Source organism: Nerophis lumbriciformis, linkage group LG20, assembly GCF_033978685.3.
Source record: "Nerophis lumbriciformis linkage group LG20, RoL_Nlum_v2.1, whole genome shotgun sequence".
In the NCBI taxonomy this organism is placed as follows: domain Eukaryota; kingdom Metazoa; phylum Chordata; class Actinopteri; order Syngnathiformes; family Syngnathidae; genus Nerophis; species Nerophis lumbriciformis.
This window is the reverse complement of record NC_084567.2, coordinates 27,645,083-27,665,958: the sequence shown is the minus strand read 5'-3', so window position 1 is coordinate 27,665,958 and position 20,876 is coordinate 27,645,083. Positions and strand designations below refer to the sequence as shown.

The 20,876-nt window shown below is 38.2% G+C and overlaps 1 protein-coding gene across 3 annotated transcripts in view; it reads right to left on the bottom strand.

The window, feature by feature from the left end:
- The window catches only part of shroom3 (shroom family member 3), a 214,528-nt gene that overhangs the window by 148,012 nt on the left and 45,640 nt on the right, over window positions 1–20,876 (bottom strand). Inside the window, exon 1 of one of the 3 annotated variants that reach the window (XM_072915338.1) lies at window positions 17,931–17,972. The exons of the other annotated variants lie outside the window; for them this stretch is intronic. Coding sequence (XP_072771439.1) covers window positions 17,931–17,932 — 2 coding nt within the window. The 5' untranslated portion in view covers window positions 17,933–17,972. Of the gene's footprint in view, window positions 1–17,930; window positions 17,973–20,876 lie in introns of those variants that run through there. 3 annotated transcript variants of the gene reach the window in all.

Here is a 20,876-nt window from a genome sequence, read left to right as displayed (position 1 = left end):
CCCCAGGCTCAGTAGAAGAGGACGGGTTGTGAATATTCCCAAGAAGTCTTCTAACCTTAGAAAAATAGTGCCTTCTCATTAGAAATCCATTCTGACCCTCTGAGATTACTGTGGGCATAATAGCCTCCACTCCACGGGCTAGGGCAGGGGTCGGCAACCCAAAATGTTGAAAGAGCCATATTGGACCAAACATTCAAAAATAAAAATATGTCTGGAGCCTCAAAAAATGAAAATATTTATAAACCGTATTTTTCAGAGTATAAGTCGCACCTGCCGAAAATGCATAATAAAGAAGGGAAAAAACATATATAAGCCGCACTGGAGTATAAGTCGCATTTTTGGGGGAAATTGATTTGATAAAACCCAACACCAAGAATAGACATTTGAAAGGCAATTTAAAATAAATAAAGAATAGTGAACAACAGGCTGAATAAGTGTACGTTATATGACGCATAAATAACCAACTGAGAACGTGCCTGGTATGTTAAAGGGGAACATTATCACAATTTCAGAATTGTTAAAACCATTACAAATCAGTTCCCAGTGGCTTATTATATTTTTCGAAGTTTTTTTCAAAATTTTACCCAGCACGCAATATCCCTAAAAAAAGCTTCAAAGTGCCTGATTTTAACCATCGTTATATACACCCGTCCATTTTCCTGTGACGTCACATAGTGAAGCCAACACAAACAAACATGGCGGAAAGAACAGCAAGCTATAGCGACATTAGCTCGGATTCAGACTCGGATTTCAGCGGCTTAAGCGATTCAACAGATTACGCATGTATTGAAACGGATGGTTGTAGTGTGGAGGCAGGTAGCGAAAACGAAATTGAAGAAGAAACTGAAGCTATTGAGCCATATCGGTTTGAACCGTATGCAAGCGAAACCGACGAAAACGACACGACAGCCAGCGACACGGGAGAAAGCGAGGACGAATTCTGCGATCGCTTCTAACCAACGATTGGTATGTGTTTGTTTGGCATTAAAGGAAACTAACAACTATGAACTAGGTTTACAGCATATGAAATACATTTGGCAACAACATGCACTTTGAGAGTGCAGACAGCCCAATTTTCATCAATTAATATATTCTGTAGACATACCCTCATGTCAGCAGGCCAGGGAAGCTAGGGTCGATATTCTTCTCTTGATCATCTTCGGGACGGTGTGAGCCAAGACATCCAGGGGGGTTTAGCTCGCTCGTCTGCGGGAACAAACTGCCGCCATAGCTTGCCGTGCTACCAAGGTCCTTTGTCCCTGAATTGCTCACACACTCCGGCAGATTCAATGGGGGTCTGGTGGCAGATTTCTTTGACTTTATCGTTGGAAATGCATCTGCTTTGAGTGTCGCAGGATATCCACACATTCTTGCCATCTCTGTCGTAGCATAGCTTTCGTCGGTAAAGTGTGCGGAACAAACGTCCAATTTCTTGCCACTTTCGCATCTTTGGGCCACTGGTGCAACTTGAATCCGTCCCTGTTCGTGTTGTTACACCCTCCGACAACACACCGACGAGGCATGATGTCTCCAAGGTACGGAAAACAGTCGAAAAACGGAAAATAACAGAGCTGATTTGACTTGGTGTTTGAGTAAATGGCGGATTGCTTCCCGATGCGACGTCACGTTGTGACGTCATCGCTCCGAGAGCGAATATTAAAAAGGCGTTTAATTCGCTAAAATTCACCCATTTAGAGTTCGGAAATCGGTTAAAAAAATATATGGTCTTTTTTCTGCAACATCAAGGTATATATTGACGCTTACATAGGTCTGGTGATAATGTTCCCCTTTAACGTAACATATTATGGTAAGAGTAATTCAAATAACTATAACATATAGAACATGCTATACGTTTACCAAACAATCTGTCACTCCTGATCGCTAAATCCCATGAAATCTTATACGTCTAGTCTCTTACGTGAATGAGCTAAATAATATTATTTAATATTTTACGGTAATGTGTTAATAACTTCACACATAAGTCGCTCCTGAGTATAAGTCGCACCCCCAAACTATCCACCAAACTATGAAAAAGACTGCGACCTATAGTCCGAAAAATACGGTAAGTGTTACAATGAAGGCAACACATGATGTAAGTGTCTATATTAGCTATATTAGCCTACTATCAAAATGACAATGTGTCGCAGGCTGACACAAATCTTCGTTGACAGAAATGTTGAAATGTAATACCGTATTTTTCGGACTATAAGTCGCAGTTTTTTTCATAGTTTGGCCGGGGGTGCGACTTATACTAAGGAGCGACTTATGTGTGAAATTATTAACACATTACCGTAAAATATCAAATATTATTATTTATCTCATTCGCATGAGCGACGAAGAAAATGTCCGCAATCGTCACACACACGTCAGCAAACGTCACTCACACGCTAACCAATAAGAATTCGGCGGGGGCGGGTCATGGCAGAAGTGCATTGTGGGTCATGATATGCTAACTGCTATATGCTATATGCCAGTGTTTTTCAACCTTTTTTGAGCCAAGGCACATTTTTTGCATTGAAAAAATGCGGAGGCACACCACCAGCAGACATCATTTATAAACGAAACTCAGTTGACAGTAAAAAGTCGTTGTCACAATTGTTGGGTATGACTTTAAAGCATAACCAAGCATGCATCAATATATGCATCTTGTCTCAAAGTAGGTGTACTGTCACCACCTGTCACATCACACCCTGACTTATTTGGAGTTTTTTGCTGTTTTCCTGTGTGTAGTGTTTTAGTTCTTGTTTTGCGCTCCTATTTTAATGGCTTTTTCTCTTTTTTGATATTTTCCTATAGCAGTTTCATGTCTTCCTTTGAGCGATGTTTCCCGCATCTACTTTGTTTTAGCAATCAAGAAGATTTTAGTTGTTTTTATACTTTGTGGGGACATTGTTGATTGTTATGTCATGTTCGGATGTACTTTGTGGACGTCGTCTTTGCTCCACAGTAAGTCTTTGCTGTCGTCCAGCATTCTGTTTTTGTTTACTTTGTAGCCAGTTCAGTTTTAGTTTCGTTCTGCATAGCCTTCCCTAAGCTTCAATGCCTTTTCTTAGGGGCACTCCCCTTTTGTTTATTTTTGGTTTATGCATTAGACAACTTTTTACCTGCATGCTGCCTCCCGCTGATTCCGACATCTACAAAGCAATTAGCTACCTGCTACCACCTACTGATATGGAAGAGTATTACACAGTTACTCTGCCGAGCTCTAGACAGCACCGACACTCAACAACAACACATCATTTGCAGACTATAATTACTGGTTTGCAAAAAATATTTTCAACCCAAATAGGTGAAATTAGACAATCTCCCACAGCACACCAGACTGTATCTCACGTCACAGTAGTGTGCCACGGCACAGTGGTTGAACAACACTGCTATACGCTACTGCTGGAGCTATTAAAATGGATCACATCAACATTGGCGGTAACTTATAAAAACTGAGAAGGACTGAACTAAAATGTAAAATGGCACCGAAAAGGAAATCATATACTGCAGATTACAAGCTGGACGTCGTGAAATATGCTGCAGAGAACAGCAATCGAGCAGCAGAAAGAAAGGACGCTAGCGGCGCATACCAGAGGCGACACCGAGGCAGAAGATTTCATTGGATTTAGCGATTAGGAGTGACAGATTGTTTGGTAAACGTATAGCATGTTCTATATGTTATAGTTATTTGAATGACTTACCATAATATGTTACGTTAACATACCAGGCACGTTCTCAGTTGGTTATTTATGCCTCATATAACGTACACTTATTCAGCCTGTTGTTCACTATTCTTTATTTATTTTAAATTGCCTTTCAAATGTCTATTCTTGGTGTTGGGTTTTATCAAATAAATTTCCCCCAAAAATGCGACTTATGCAGGTAAAAGCCAGTAAATTAGAATATTTTGAAAAACTTGATTTATTTCAGTAATTGCATTCAAAAGGTGTAACTTGTACATTATATTTATTCATTGCACACAGACTGATGCATTCAAATGTTTATTTCATTTAATTTTGATGATTTGAAGTGGCAACAAATGAAAATCCAAAATTCCGTGTGTCACAAAATTAGAATATTACTTAAGGCTAATACAAAAAAGGGATTTTTAGAAATGTTGGCCAACTGAAAAGTATGAAAATGAAAAATATGAGCATGTACAATACTCAATACTTGGTTGGAGCTCCTTTTGCCTCAATTACTGCATTAATGCGGCGTGGCATGGAGTCGATGAGTTTCTGGCACTGCTCAGGTGTTATGAGAGCCCAGGTTGCTCTGATAGTGGCCTTCAACTATTCTGCGTTTTTGGGTCTGGCATTCTGCATCTTCCTTTTCACAATACCCCACAGATTTTCTATGGGGCTAAGGTCAGGGGAGTTGGCGGGCCAATTTAGAACAGAAATACCATGGTCCGTAAACCAGGCACGGGTAGATTTTGCGCTGTGTGCAGGCGCCAAGTCCTGTTGGAACTTGAAATCTCCATCTCCATAGAGCAGGTCAGCAGCAGGAAGCATGAAGTGCTCTAAAACTTGCTGGTAGACGGCTGCGTTGACCCTGGATCTCAGGAAACAGAGTGGACCGACACCAGCAGATGACATGGCACCCCAAACCATCACCCAACCATGCAAATTTTGCATTTCCTTTGGAAATCGAGGTCCCAGAGTCTGGAGGAAGACAGGAGAGGCACAGGATCCACGTTGCCTGAAGTCTAGTGTAAAGTTTCCACCATCAGTGATGGTTTGGGGTGCCATGTCATCTGCTGGTGTCGGTCCACTGTGTTTACTCTTTTTAAATCAAAATGACAAAAGAAAGTACCCAAATGACCCTGATCAAAAGTTTACATACCCCAGTGAATTTGATCTGATAACATGCACAAAAGTTGACACAAACAGGTTTGAATGGCTAATCAAGGTTCCAATCATCACCTGTGACATGTTTGTTTGTAATTAATGTGTGTGTATAAAAGGTCAGTGAGTTTCTGAGCTTCTGACAGACCATTGCATCTTTCATCCAGTGCTGCACAGATGTTTCTGGATTCTGAGTCATGGGGAAGGCAAAATAATTGTCAAAAGATCTGCGAGAAAAGGTAATTGAACTGATTAAAACAGGAAAGGGGTATAAAAAGATATCCAAGGAATTGAGAATGCCAATCAGCCGTGTTCAAACGCTGATTAAGAAGTGGAAAATGAGGGATTCAGGTAGACCAGCAAAGATTTCAGCCACAACTGCCAGGGAAATTGTTCGAGATGCAAAGAAAAATCCACAAATAACTTCAGCTGAAATACAGGACTCTCTGAAAAATGGTGGTGTGGCTGTTTCAAGATGCACAATAAGGAGGCACTTGAAGAAAAATGGGCTGCATGGTTGAGTCGCCAGAAGAAAGCCATTTCTTCGCAAATGTCACAAAGTGTCCCGCTTACATTACGCCAAACAGCACAGAGACAAGCCTCAAAACTTCTGGAACAAAGTAATTTGGAGTGATGGCTTTCTTCTGGTTTTTGTGTTATCATTCATATTCTCTGAAGAATGGCCAAGAAATAAATTCTCCCAGGGTATGTAAACTTATGAGCACGACTGTACGTACTATGCTAATATAAAAAAGGTAAGCTTTTAGTTCATTCTTATTTTTATGTTTTTTATTTGTTTGTAATTGGTTTTTAATCATTATTTACTTCAAGTTATTACAGTATGTCTCTATATACATATTTATTTATTTTCAATTAAATGTGGCCATAGGGGGCGCATTCCAATTTCTTACACACACTTATTATTTCATATGTTGGCCAGAGGGGGAGCACTTTAATTGTTTACACACACTTGTTATTTCATATGTTGACCAGAGGGGGAGCACTTTTAAAACCGACACACAGTCAATTTGAAAAATCCCTCCTTTTTGGGACCACCCTAATTTTGATAGATTTCACCACCAGGGGTGCAAATGAGACATTCTCTATTAGATGCAATGGTTTTCCGTATTGGGTCCATGATTTATGTCCTAACTTGTTCACCGGTCCTCAAATGAACGGTACTTTTCCTTGTTGGTGTCTCAAGAAGGGAAGAAATACAAGAACACACACACATGCACACGCACACGCACACACACAGAGAGATGAATGCATGGCTGAATACAGAGGGTCCAGGTGAAGAAACACAATCACAGGAGCCATCTGCACCAGGAGGTCACCAGACCACGGCAACCAGGACACTAACATCACATATCACCCCACAGCCATGGAAGATATAATCACTATACCATGAATTGATTAACGTGGACCCCGACTTAAACAAGTTGAAAAACTTATTCGGGTGTTACCATTTAGTGGTCAATTGTACGGAATATGTACTGTACTGTGCAATCTACTAATAAAAGTCTTGATCAATCAAAAAAACTGATGCAAAGGGTTCCCTCTGAGGAACGCTGGAAAAAATAGAAAGACCAATGATTAAGAATAAAGGATAAAACATGAGTAAAACATATTTTGAAGAGAAAAAAATAAAAAAACAGTAACTATAAATAAATATACTACATTTTATTTAGTTCTAACTAATAATAATAAAAACTAAAGTACAAATGACTTCAATAAAATTAGTAAATATTAGGTAAAAGCCAAATTAAAAAGATGGGTCCTAAGGAGACCTAAGGATACCTTTGCTTTAAATGCTCTCGTAAGACATGAAAAGCATGAACATTGTTCATGTCTGACGTGTTTTGTTTTCCTTTTGGGGTGTTTATTTTCCCTGTTGCTAGGGAGTCACTGGTTGCGCTGACAAGTGAATGTTTGTTTCAGTCTGGAAAAACACAAACGTTAATGTCACTAACTAGGGCTGGGCGATATATCGAATATACTCGATATATCGAATATACTCGATATATCGCGGGTTTGTCTCTGTGCGATATAGAAAATGACTATATCGTGATATTCTAGTATACGTTCTCACGCAGTTGCTTTTAGCTGCGGGCATTACACTACAGGCTCTTCTCACTCTTTCCTGTCTCTCCTTCTCACAGAGATGTAAAACAAGCGCACCTTCTTACATACGTCACATACTGTACGTATACGCCCTCGCGAAGCAGAGAGGTAGCGGCATGGCTAAAGTTAGGTGTGGTGCGAGTGGTAAGACAAGAGAAAGAAGGTGCGAATCTGGTAACAAATGAAGGAAGAATTAATTCCCAAGAAAAACAGCAGGGGGTCCATCGTCTGGCGGTGGTTTGGCTTCAAGTGGGAATATGTCGAACAGACAACCTTAATTTGTCAAGTGTGGGGCAAAAGCGTTGCTACAAAAAGTAGCATTACTGCTAGTATGTAGCACCATTTGAAAAGTCACCCGCTAGAGAATGAAGAGTGTTTGAAACTCCGCATGTCAACATCTCCGTTCGGTGCCACACCAACAAAATGCCGAGGCAACCATTTCCAGATCAAACCCGTATGAAATAAATAGTCCACAACAGAAGGAGATAACGTCCGCAGGAACCTACCACATAGCGAAGGACATACACTATTTGATTTCCTATTATGCAGCTCATTTTTATTTGACACTTATTGAAATGTTTTGTGTGACATCATGCACAAAAGTGCACTTTATTTGTTTTAAACTATTGTAGTGGCGTTCTGTATACAAAGTGCACTGTATTGGGACACTTAGGACTAACACCAGCGTGACCCCACTTTGCAGAGAAGGTAGGTAATGTGCGGGTAATGATATGTTGTATGGGTGAAAGACATAAGCCCCAGTGTGACCCCAGGATGCAGGGAAGGTAGGTAATGTGCAGGTAAAGATATGTTGAATGGGTAAAGGCAGGAAACACCAGCAAAAGTCGGTCCCGTCCAACGCTGCTTGCAGCTTTACTTTAGTGTTGTTTTGATGTCATCTTAGTGACATCATGCACAAAAGTGCACTAATAGCTTGTTTTAAAATGTCTCTGACAATCTTGCACTTTCTGTTTTGGAAATGACATGAATGTTTGTGCCACTGCTTAATAACTGTTTAATAAATACAGTTTTGGTCAATTGACTTAGTTGTGATTTCCCTCTCTGCATGAAAGTTTAAAATGAGCATATATTAATGCAGTATGAAGAAGAATGTTTTAATGTAGACACATAGAATCATCATACTGCTGTGATTATATGCATCAAGTGTTCATTCAAGGCTGAGGCAAAATATCGAGATATATATCGTGTATCGTGGCATGGCCTAAAAATATCGAGATATTAAAAAAAGGCCATATCGCCCAGCCCTATCTATCACTAACTACTGTATTTTTCGGACTATAAATCGCAGTTTTTTTCATAGTTTGGCCAGGCTCCAGTGCAATTTATATATGTTTTTTTCCTTCTTTACTATGCATTTTCGGCAGGTGCGACTTATACTCCGGTGCGACTTATACTCCAAAAAATACGTAATATTGACAAATTAATTTGGCAGCAACACATTTTATTAATGATCTTTGTCGACATCGCCAACAAAAAACATGATTTAATAAACAATGTATCGTTTTTCATGAGAAAAAGAGGTGCATTGCTGGGACACATGGAGAGTTTTGCTACTTTACACATGTTCATACATCAGGGATAGAGATAGCCACCGAATTCAGTAATGTATACAGGGGGAAAAAAATTGTATATAGTGCAAAAGTTCATTTATTCGAATAATTAAATTGACAAGGTGGAGCTGATAAATGACATAGGCTCATATCATGCGACTCAAGATATTTTAAGTCTTCTTTTGATATAATTTTGATGATTATGGCGCAAATTTTGAATTGGAAATCTCAGAACATTTGGGGTTTTCAAAACCCGCAAGCCGTGATCATCAAAATCATAACAAATAATGGCTTGACACTTTACACGCAATGAGTTAAAATCACATGTACATGACATGAATATTTTAAGTATTTTGGCTCATTTTAAGTGTTACAGTGAATTATTTCTTGCGCGCCATGATTTCACAGAGCGCATAGCAACAAACACTATTTCCGTCAACAACAACTACCACTAATCATGGCAGACATCATGAGAGCCAACAACTACTTTGTGACGAATGATGATCTAGAAATGTATCTTTTAGAGCCTGAATATAGGGAGGATGAGCTACAAGTTTTAGAAGCTGGGTGCTAAACAGATCCAGCTATAGTGAAACACTAAACTACCATGTAGGACTACCGTATTTTTCAGACTATAAGTCGCAGTTTTTTTCATAGTTTTACATATTCTGTTATTTTTTTAACTACCAAGAATTGTGTGCAATTTCACGAGTTCTTTTTATTCATTTTTTATTTTTTTTTATTTTTTGTCCTGTCCAGCTACACAGGCAAATCACATACCGTATTTTTCGGACAGTTTTTTTCATAGTTTGGCCGGGGGTGTGACTTATACTCAGGAGCGACTTATGTGTGAAATTATTAACACATTACCGTAAAATATCAAATAATATTATTTAGCTCATTCACGTAAGAGACTAGACGTATAAGATTTCATGGGATTTAGCGATTAGGAGTGACAGATTGTTTGGTAAACGTATAGCATGTTCTATATGTTATAGTTATTTGAATGACTCTTACTATAATATGTTGCGTTAACATACCAGGCACGTTCTCAGTTGGTTATTTATGCCTCATATAACGTACACTTATTCAGCCTGTTGTTCAATATTCTTTATTTATTTTAAATTGCCTTTCAAATGTCTATTCTTGGTGTTGGATTTTATCAAATAAATTTCCCCCAAAATAGCGACTTATACTCCAGTGCGACTTATATGTTTTTTTCCTTCTTTATTATGCATTTTCGGCCGGTGCGACTTATACTCCGGAGCGACTTATACTTCGAAAAATACGGTAAGTTTCACATTAGAAGTTGAATTTCTGAAATGAATTAGGTTTTGCACGACAGTCGATGCAGACCGAAGTCCGTCGGTACTACCAGGTACTGTTTCGCGTAAAATCAAACCTTTCAGAATGCGCATGCTCAATGTTGATTTACATTGTATTTCTGATAGACATGCTAAAGATTAGTATTAGCGATTTTACATGACAAATTCAACACCTACAAATTTCGGAATGGAATCTACAAATAAGACGAACGTTATAATCAAACATCTGGTGCGTGATACGTACAATACTTATAAATAGAGATGTCCGATAATGGCTTTTTTGCCAATATCCGATATTCCGATATTGTCCAACTCTTAATTACCGATTCCGATACCGATATATACAGTCGTGGAATTAACACATTATTATGCCTAATTCTGTTGTGATGCCCCGCTGGATGCATTAAACAATATAACAAGGTTTTCCAAAATAAATCAACTCAAGATATGGGAAAAAAATGCCAACATGGCACTGCCATGCCATATTTACAAACCCCGTTTCCATATGAGTTGGGAAATTGTGTTAGATGTAAATATAAACGGAATACAATGATTTGCAAATCATTTTCAACCCATATTCAGTTGAATATGCTACAAAGACAACATATTTGATGTTCAAACTGATAAACATTTTTTTTTTGCAAATAATCATTAACTTTAGAATTTGATGCCAGCAACACGTGAAAAAGAAGTTGGGAAATGTGGCAATAAATACTGATAAAGTTGAGGAATGCTCATCAAACACTTATTTGGAACATCCCACAGGTGAACAGGCTAATTGGGAACAGGTGGGTGCCATGATTGGGTATAAAAACAGCTTCCCAAAAAATGCTCAGTCTTTCACAAGAAAGGATGGGGCGAGGTACACACCTTTGTCCACAACTGCATGAACAAATAGTCAAACAGTTTAAGAACAACGTTTCTCAAAGTGCAATTGCAAGAAATTTAGGGATTTCAACATCTACGGTCCATAATATCATCAAAAGGTTCAGAGAATCTGGAGAAATCACTCCACCTAAGCGGCATGGCCGGAAACCAACACTGAATGACAGTGACATTCGATCCCTCAGACGGCACTGTATCAAAAACCGACATCAATCTCTAAAGGATATCACCACATGGGCTCCGGAACACTTCAGAAAACCACTGTCAGTAACTACAGTTGGTCGCTACATCTGTAAGTGCAAGTTAAAGCTCTACTATGCAAAGCGAAAGCCATTTATCAACAACATTCAGAAACGCAGCCGGCTTCTCTGGGCCTGAGATCATCTAAGATGGACTGATGCAAAGTGGAAAAGTGTTCTGTGGTCTGACGAGTCCACATTTCAAATTGTTATTGGAAATATTCGACATCGTGTCATCCGGACCAAAAGGGAAGCGAACCATCCAGACTGTTATCGACACAAAGTTCAAAAGCCAGCATCTGTGATGGTATGGGGATGCATTAGTGCCCAAGGCATGGGTAACTTACACATCTGTGAAGGCACCATTAATGCTGAAAGGTACATACAGGTTTTGGAACAACATATGCTGCCATCTAAGCGCCGTCTTTTTCATGGACGCCCCTGCTTATTTCAGCAAGACAATGCCAAGCCACATTCAGCACGTGTTACAACAGCGTGGCTTTGTAAAAAAAGAGTGCGGGTACTTTCCTGGCCCCGCCTGCAGTCCAGACCTGTCTCCCATCGAAAATGTGTGGCCCATTATGAAGCGTAAAATACGACAGCGGAGACCCCGGACTGTTGAACGACTGAAGCTCTACATAAAACAAGAATGGGAAAGAATTCCACTTTCAAAGCTTCAACAATTAGTTTCCTCAGTTCCCAATCGTTCATTGAGTGTTGTTAAAAGGAAAGGCCATGTAACACAGTGGTGAACATGCCCTTTCCCAACTACTTTGGCACGTGTTGCAGCCATGAAATTCTAAGTTAATTATTATTTGCAAAAAAAAAATTAAGTTTATGAGTTTGAACATCAAATATCTTGTCTTTGTAGTGCATTCAATTGAATATGGGTTGAAAAGGATTTGCAAATCATTGTCCATCCATCCATCCATCCATCCATTTTCTACCGCTTATTCCCTTTGGGTTCGCGGGGGGCGCTGGAGCTTATCTCAGCTACAATCGGGCGGAAGGCGGGGTACACCTTGGACAAGTCGCCACCTCATCGCAGGGCCAACACAGATAGACAGTGTTGTATTCCGTTTATATTTACATCTAACACAATTTCCCAACTTATATGGAAACGGGGTTTGTATTATTGAAGTCACAAAGTGCATTATTTTTTTTAACATGCCTCAAAACAGCAGCTTGGAATTTGGGATATGCTCTCCCTGAGAGAGCATGAGGAGGTTGAGGTGGGCGGGGTTGAGGTGGGGGGTAGCGGGGGGGGGGGGGTGTATATTGTAGCGTCCCGGAAGAGTTAGTGCTGCAAGGGGTTCTGGGTATTTGCTCTGTTGTGTTTATGTTGTGTTACGGTGCGGATGTTCTTCCGAAATGTGTGTGTCATTCTTGTTTGGTGTGGGTTCACAGTGTGGCGCATATTTGCAACAGTGTTAAAGTTGTTTATACGGCCACCCTCAGTGTGACCTGTATGGCTGTTGACCAAATATGCTTAACATTCACTTGTGTGTATGAAAAGCCGTAGGTATTATGTGATTGGGCCGGTGCGCAAAGACAGTGCCTTTAAGGTTTATTGGCGCTCTGTACTTCTCCCTACGCCCGTGTACACAGCAGCGTTTTAAAAAGTCATAAATTTGACTTTTTGAAACCGATACCGATAATTTCCGATATATTTTAAAGCATCTCTACTTATAAACACAGCACAGTACAGAATAAACACTTTGTAGAACTTAACGAAAAACAAAACTGCCACATCTTTTCATGACTATAGCAACTTTTTATCCCACATAAAGAATAACTGTTTATATTATACAGCGGAACAATACAACACCAACATAAAATCTGACAACAAACTGTTAACTATCCATCTTAACTGCAGAAGTATGCATGCAAATTACAATGATGTGAATCATTTTTGGAACAATTTCAACAAAATGTTCAAAGTGATTGCCATATCAGAAACATGGGTCAACACTGAAAAGGGAATAGATTTCAGACTGGAAGGATATGAACTAAATCACATTAACAGAATCAAATAGAAGGGAGGTGGAGTTGCAATTTATGAGAAGGACTTGCAATACAAAGTGATTAAAAAAACCCTGTAATTTGCTATTGATAATATTTTAGAATGTATAACCATTAAAATATGCCACAAAAAAGCTCAAATGTATTGATCAGCTGTGTATATAGAACAGCTAAGTCAATTATTGAAAGGTTTGAGGAGCGTATTAAAACTATTTTGACTGAAAACACCAGTGTGCTGTCATAGAGATGATCTTTGTATAGCTTTTTTGCAGATGGTCCTTAGAAAGTAGCACAGCACTCCTTTGACGCTGATAAAATACAAACCCCAAAACCAGTGAAGTTGGCTCATTTGGAATTTGATGCCTGCAACATGTTTAAAAAAAGCTGGCATAAGTGGCAAAAAAGACTGAGAGAGTTGAGAAATGCTTATCATACACTTATTTGGAACATCCCACAGGTGAACAGGCTAATTGGGAACAGGTGGGTGCCATGATTGGGTATAAAAGCAGCTTCCATGAAATGCTCAGTCATTCACAAACAAGGATGGGGCGAGGGTCACCAATTTGTCAACAAATGCGTGAGCAAATTGTTTAAGAACAACATTTCTCAACCAGCAATTGCAAGGAATTTAGGGATTTCACCATCTACGGTCCATAATATCATCAAAAGGTTCTGAGAATCTGGAAAAATCACTGCACGTAAGCAGCAAGGCTGAAAACCAACATTGTATGCCCGTGACAATCGTTCCCTTAGGCAGTACTGCATCAAAAAGCGACATCAGTGTGTAAAGGATATCAACACATGGGCTCAGGAACACTTCAGAAAACCACTGTCAGTGTCTACAGTTGGTCGCTACATCTGTAAGTGCAAGTTAAAACTCTATTATGCAAAGCCAAAGCCATTTATCCACAACACCCAGAAACGCCGCCAGCTTCGCTAGGCCCAAGCTCATCTAGGATGGACTGATGCAAAGTGGAAAAGGGTTCTGTGGTCTGACGAGTCCACATTTCAAATTGTTTTTGGAAACTGTGGATGTCATGTCCTCAGGGCCTAAGAGGAAAAGAACCGCAAATAAACACAAAGTTCAAAAGCCAGCATCTGTGATGGTATGGGGGTGTATTAGTGCCCAAGGCATGGGTAATTTACACATCTGTGAAGGCACCATTAATGCTGAAAGGTACATACAGGATTTGGAGCAACATATGTTGCCATCCAAGCAACGTTATCATGGACGCCCCTGCTTATTTCAGCAAGACAATGCCAAGCCACGTGTTACAACAGCGTGGCTTTATAGTAAAAGAGTGCGGGTACTAGACTGGCCTGCCTGTAGTCCAGACCTGTCTCCCATTGAAAATGTGTGGCGCAATATGAAGCCTAAAATACCACAACGGAGACCCCGGACTGTTGAACAACTTAAGCTGTACATCAAGCAAGAATGGGAAAGAATTCCACCTGAGAAGCTTCAAAAATTGGTCTCCTCAGTTCCCAAACATTTACTGAGTGTTGTTAAAAGGAAAAGCTATGTAACACAGTGGTAAAAATGCCACTGTGCCAACTTTTTTGCAATGTGTTGCTGCCATTAAATTCTAAGTTAATGATTATTTGCAAAAAATAATTAGGTTTCTCAGTTCGAACATTAAATATCTTGTCTTTGCAGTTTATTCAATTGAATATAAGTTGAAAAGGATTTGCAAATCATTGTATTCTGTTTTTATTTACGATTTACACAACGTGCCAACTTCACTGGTTGTAGGTTTTGTATATAAACCAAAATCAAATGTCTACTGTAGGGGATGCTGGTTCTGTGAAATACACAAAATAAGACTAATAGTGAAGTCCAGCCCTCCGGTCTTTAGCTTTCTGGAAATGTGGCCCCCAAAACAATTTAGTTGAATATCCCTGCCTTAAGTATTCTTTTGCCGCTGGTGCCCTCTGTGGGGACTTGACACTGTAATAGTAAAATGACAACACTGCATGAAATTAATGAATGGATCATTTTATTGAACCCCTTTAAGGTATCATGTGTAGAAAACTGCATCGAAAAATTGAAAGTTATAGGAAATCCGCATGTTTCAAATTAATTGATTAAATCATTACATTTAATAGAAATATATTATTTTTAGATTGCCTTTTCAAAAAAGTATCATTTAATTATAACCCCATTGGAAAATTCCAAGAAATATGAAAGTTACAGTAACGTCGCTGATTAACCAAATAAAATAATACGTCCATTTTCTACCGCTAGTTTATCATTCTTTCAATAAGTGGTTTTCTTTGGGTTGCTGAACTAATCTATTTGCTTTTTATTTCATGCACATATGACAACTAAGAGAGCAATGATTTTTTTTTAAGTTAATTTTCCAAAATATAGGTCACACATTTCTCTATTGTTCTAATGCAGTGCTTCTCAAATATTTTCTGTTACGCTCCCCCCAAGGAAGAAGAAAATATACATATATATACATATACATCTATATATATATATATATATATATATATATATATATATATATATATATATATATATACACTGGATTTTGTAAAGCGTTTCAACCCTTCTGCGAAATGATTCGACTTTGGCAATATGATAGACTGAAATGTGCACACATGTTTGTCTATTATTAATTAGATGAGCAGGAATCAGATGATGAACTCAGTCAAACCTGCTAAACTTCCTGACTGGCTGTGGACTAGAAATTAACATTCCAGAGCAATTCTGTAGACAATGCATTTTACATCTTGATGACTAAAGTTCGGTCGAACAACCGCTGTCACAACAACAACAATTTCACATGTTTACCACATCTAATGCCATAAAATAACCTCAGTGGCAGTGACATTATCCTATGTAATAAAAGTGTATCAGATACAGTGCATTTGTCCCCAATAAAAGGTATATATATATATATATATATATATATATATATATATATATATATATATATATATATATATATATATATATATATATATATATATATATGTAGCTGAGATAGGCTCCAGCGCCCCCCGCGACCCCGAAGGGAATAAGCGGTAGAAAATGGATGGATGGATATGGTATGCATATGCATATACATATACATAAACATATATACAATACAGGCCAAAAGTTTGGACACACCTTCCCATTCAATGTGTTTTCTTTATTTTCATGACTATTTACATTGTAGATTGTCACTGAAGGCATCAAAACTATGAATGAACACATGTGGAGTTATGTACTTAACAAAAAAAAGGTGAAATCACTGAAAACATGTTTTGTATACAAGTTCCTTCAAAATAGCCACCCTTTGCTCTAAATACTGTTTTGCACACTCTTGGCATTCTCTTGATGAGCTTCAAGAGGTAGTCACCTCAAATGGTTTTCACTTCACAGGTGTCATAGTTTTGATGCCTTCAGTGACAATCTACAATGTAAATAGTCATGAAAATAAAGAAAACGCATTGGAATGAGAAGGTGTGTCCAAACTTTTGGCCTGTACTTTGTATATATATACACATATATATATATATACCAATAAAAGGTGTATATGTATATACGGTATGTATATACATATATATATATATATATATATATATATATGTATATATATATATATATATATATATATAGGTATTTACATATATATACATACATATATATATATATATATATATATATATATATATATATGCATGTTTATACGTATATATATATACATACGTATTAATGTACATATGTATATATATATATATATATATATATATATATATACATATATATATATTAGGGCTGCAACAACTAATCGATTAAATCGATTATAAAAATAGTTGACGATTAATTTAGTCACCGATTCGTTGGATCTATGCTATGCGCATGCGCAGAGGCAATATTTATTTATTTATGTATTTATTTATTTTTTTATAAACCTTTTTTTATAAACTGCAACATGTACAAACAGCTGAGAAACAATAATCAAAGTAAGTATGGTGCCAGTATGCTGTTTTTCCCCCAATAAAATATTGGAAAGGATAGAAATGTAGTTTGTCTCTTTTATCCGATTATTAATCGATTAATCGAAATAATAATCGACAGATTAATCGATTATCAAATTAATCGTTAGTTGCAGCCCTAATATATATATATGTATACAGTGTATATATATATATATATATATATATATATATATATATATATATATATATATATTTGTATATATACATACATACATACACATATATATATATACACTGTATACATACGTACATACGTGTATGTATATATATATATATATATATATATATATATATATATATATATATACATATACACACACATACCATATATACATACATACAAAACAAAAGCAACACTAAACGTGTGAGTAATATAAAAACTGCATAATCAAACATGAGCGCTGCAGCCTTTGTTGACTGCTTGGAAGGGGTATGAAATGACAAAACATCTGCAGAATAGGAAGCAATACATGAAACACACACACACACACACACACACACACACACACACACACACACACACACACACACACACACACACACACACACACACACACACACACGCAAACACGCATGCGCGCACACACACACACTTCTAAAATCCTTACTGACACTTCCACACAACTCAAAAAGCTCAATACACACCTTTGTGAACGATAAAAGTCTCGCCTCATTAACTTGACAAGTCAGAAAGTGTGTTGCAGTGATTAAAAGAAGGCCCTGGTACATTCTCACACAGTTGCACCTCGCATGGCAAACATATTTCAAAGCTGCTACACAAAATCATAGCTCAAATAAAAAGTTCTACCAAATGAATTGTACAGGTAACAACACCAGCATCAAGAACCATGTTAGTTGTCATTGCTTAAATCTAATATATTTATAACGACCACCACACACACATACATACGCACACACACTCACTCGCACACTTACATGTCTGATGTAAGGTTCTCGAGAAGACTTGATTGTTTTGAAGGCGCTCTTGACAGTGAGCATGTGTCTCTCCCACATTGTATTCTAACCTCTTTGCCTTCAGCCAATCAGGTTTCACTGGAATGCACCAATCAGCAGGAGCATGACAGGTATGGAGGAAATACAGGGTGGGAAATGGACGGACAGGTATGGTGAGTGACGTAGCATTTGACAGGTAAGCACAGAGCATTTTGTACAAGCAGCCGAAATGAGTTTCCTCCCTTAGATATAGGGTGAGACGCTCTAGGAATTCTGGGCTTCTCTCCTTAGGCTGCTGCCCCCGCGACCCGACTTCGGATAAACAGAAGAAGATGGATGGCTTTATAATGAATATTGTATGTAATAAAATGAAAAACGAAATATTTAAAAATATTTATTGATATTGTTTCACTGTTGTCTGTGTTTTTGTCTGATTATAATTGTAATAAAAACATTTAATCGTTCAATGATAGTGGAAATTGGAAGTATTAATATCAGCATTGGTATGACCAATACTGCCCCTGTAACTACTGTGATATACGTCCTATATGTCCGAAAATCTTTACCACAATGTCTCTTACGATAATGATATACAGTCGCGATCAAAAGTTTACATACACCTGTAAAGAACATAATGTAGAATAGAATAGAATAGAATGGACTTTATTGTCATTATATTTGCATATAACGAGATTAAGGACTCCAACTTAAGGTGCGGTAGTGGGAACAAATATGGGATAAAAATAAGTTACACAAGAAGTAATAAAGATAAAACTAAAAATTTAAATAAATAGACTACTATACAATAAAGATAATAAGCAATCCTTTACAATATACAAAATACTGTACAATATACAGAACGAGACAAGAGTACCGGAGTGATAACAATCAGTGTCGGATGTATTGCACTCGAAGGGTAATATTGCACAGTAGGGTATTAGGGTAGGATATTGTATAGGGGTGAATTATTATTATAAGTCATGGCTGTCTTGAGTTTCCAATTATTTCTACAACTCTTATTTTTTTTGTGATACAGTGATTGGAGCACATACTTGTTGGTCACAAAAAACGTTCATGAAAAAGGAGGATTACCTCCAAATTCTTCAGGACAACCTAAAACCATCAGTCCGGAGGTTGGGTCTTGGGCGCAGTTGAGTGTTCCAACAGGACAATGACCCCAAACACACGTCAAAAATGGTAAAGGAATGGCTAAATCAGGCTAGAATTAAGGTTTTAGAGTGGCCTTCCCAAAGTCCTGACTTAAATGTGTGGACAATGCTGAAGAAACAAGTCCATGTCAGAAAACCAACAAATTTAGCTGAACTGCACCAATGTTGTCAAGAGGAGTGGTCAAAAATTCAACCAGAAGCTTGTGGATGGCTACCAAAAGTGCCTTATTGCAGTGAAACTTGCCAAGAGACATGTAACGAAATATTAACATTGCTGTATGTATACTTTTGACCCAGCAGATTTGTTCACATTTTCAGTAGACCCATAATAAATTCATAAAAAGAACCAAACTTCATGAATATTTTTTTGTGACCAACAAGTATGTGCTCCAATCACTCTATCACAAAAAAATAAGAGTTGTAGAAATGATTGGAAACTCAAGACAGCCATGACATTATGTCCTTTACAAGTGTATGTAAACTTTTGATCGCGACTGGAAATCATTATCGTAAGAGACATTGTGGTAAAAATTTTAGGACATATGTTTTTTCAACTGTTAATTTTTAGAACTGACTTAAAGGCCTACTGAAATGAATTTTTATTTATTTAAACGGGGATAGCAAATCCATTCTGTGTCATACTTGATCATTTCGCGATATTGCCATATTTTGCTGAAAGGATTTAGTATAGAACAACGACGATAAAGTTTGCAACTTTTGGTCGCTGATAAAAAAAAAAGCCTTGCCTGTACCGGAAGTAGCTTGACGTCACAAGTTGAAAGTCTCCTCACATTTCCCCGTTGTTTACACCAGCAGCGAGAGCGATTCGGACCGAGAAAGCGACGATTAACACATTAATTTGAGCCAGGATGAAAGATTCGTGGATGAGGAACGTGAGAGTGAAGGACTAGAGTGCAGTGCAGGACGCATCTTTTTTCGCTCTGACCGTAACTTAGGTACAAGGGCTCATTGGATTCCACACTCTCTCCTTTTTCTATTGTGGACCACGGATTTGTATTTTAAACCACCTCGGATACTATATCCTCTTGAAAATGAGAGTTGAGAACGCGAAATGGACATTCACAGTGACTTTTATCTCCACGACAATACATCGGTGAAGCACTTTAGCTTCGGAGCTAACGTGATAGCATCGTGCTTAAATGCAGATAGAAACAAAAGAAATAAGCCCCTGACTGGAAGGATAGACAGAATATCAACAATACTACCAAACTCTGGACCTGTAACCACACGGTTAATGATGTACCGCCTGACAAAGCCTAGCAATGCTGATGCTAACGACGCCATTGAAGCTAACTTAGCTACGGGACTCGACAGAGCTATGATAAAAACATTATCTCTCCACCTAGCCAGCTCTCATCTGCTCATCAACACCGGTGCTCACCTGCGTTCCAGCGATCGACGGAGCGACGAAGGACTTCACCCGATCATCGATGCGGTCGGCGGCTAGCGTCGGATAGCGCGTCTGCTATCCAAGTCAAAGTCCTCCTGGTTGTGTTGCTGTAGCCAGACGCTAATACACCGATCCCACCTACAGGTTTTTTCTTTGCAGTCTCCATTGTTAATTGAACAAATTGCAAAAGATTCACCAACACAGATGTCCAGAATACTGTGGAATTTTGCGATGTAAACAGAGCTTTTTGTATTGGATACAATGGTGACTGAATAATTCCGTTTCAACCATCGACGTCACGCGCAAACGTCATCATACCTAGACGTTTTCAACCGGAAGTTTCCCGGG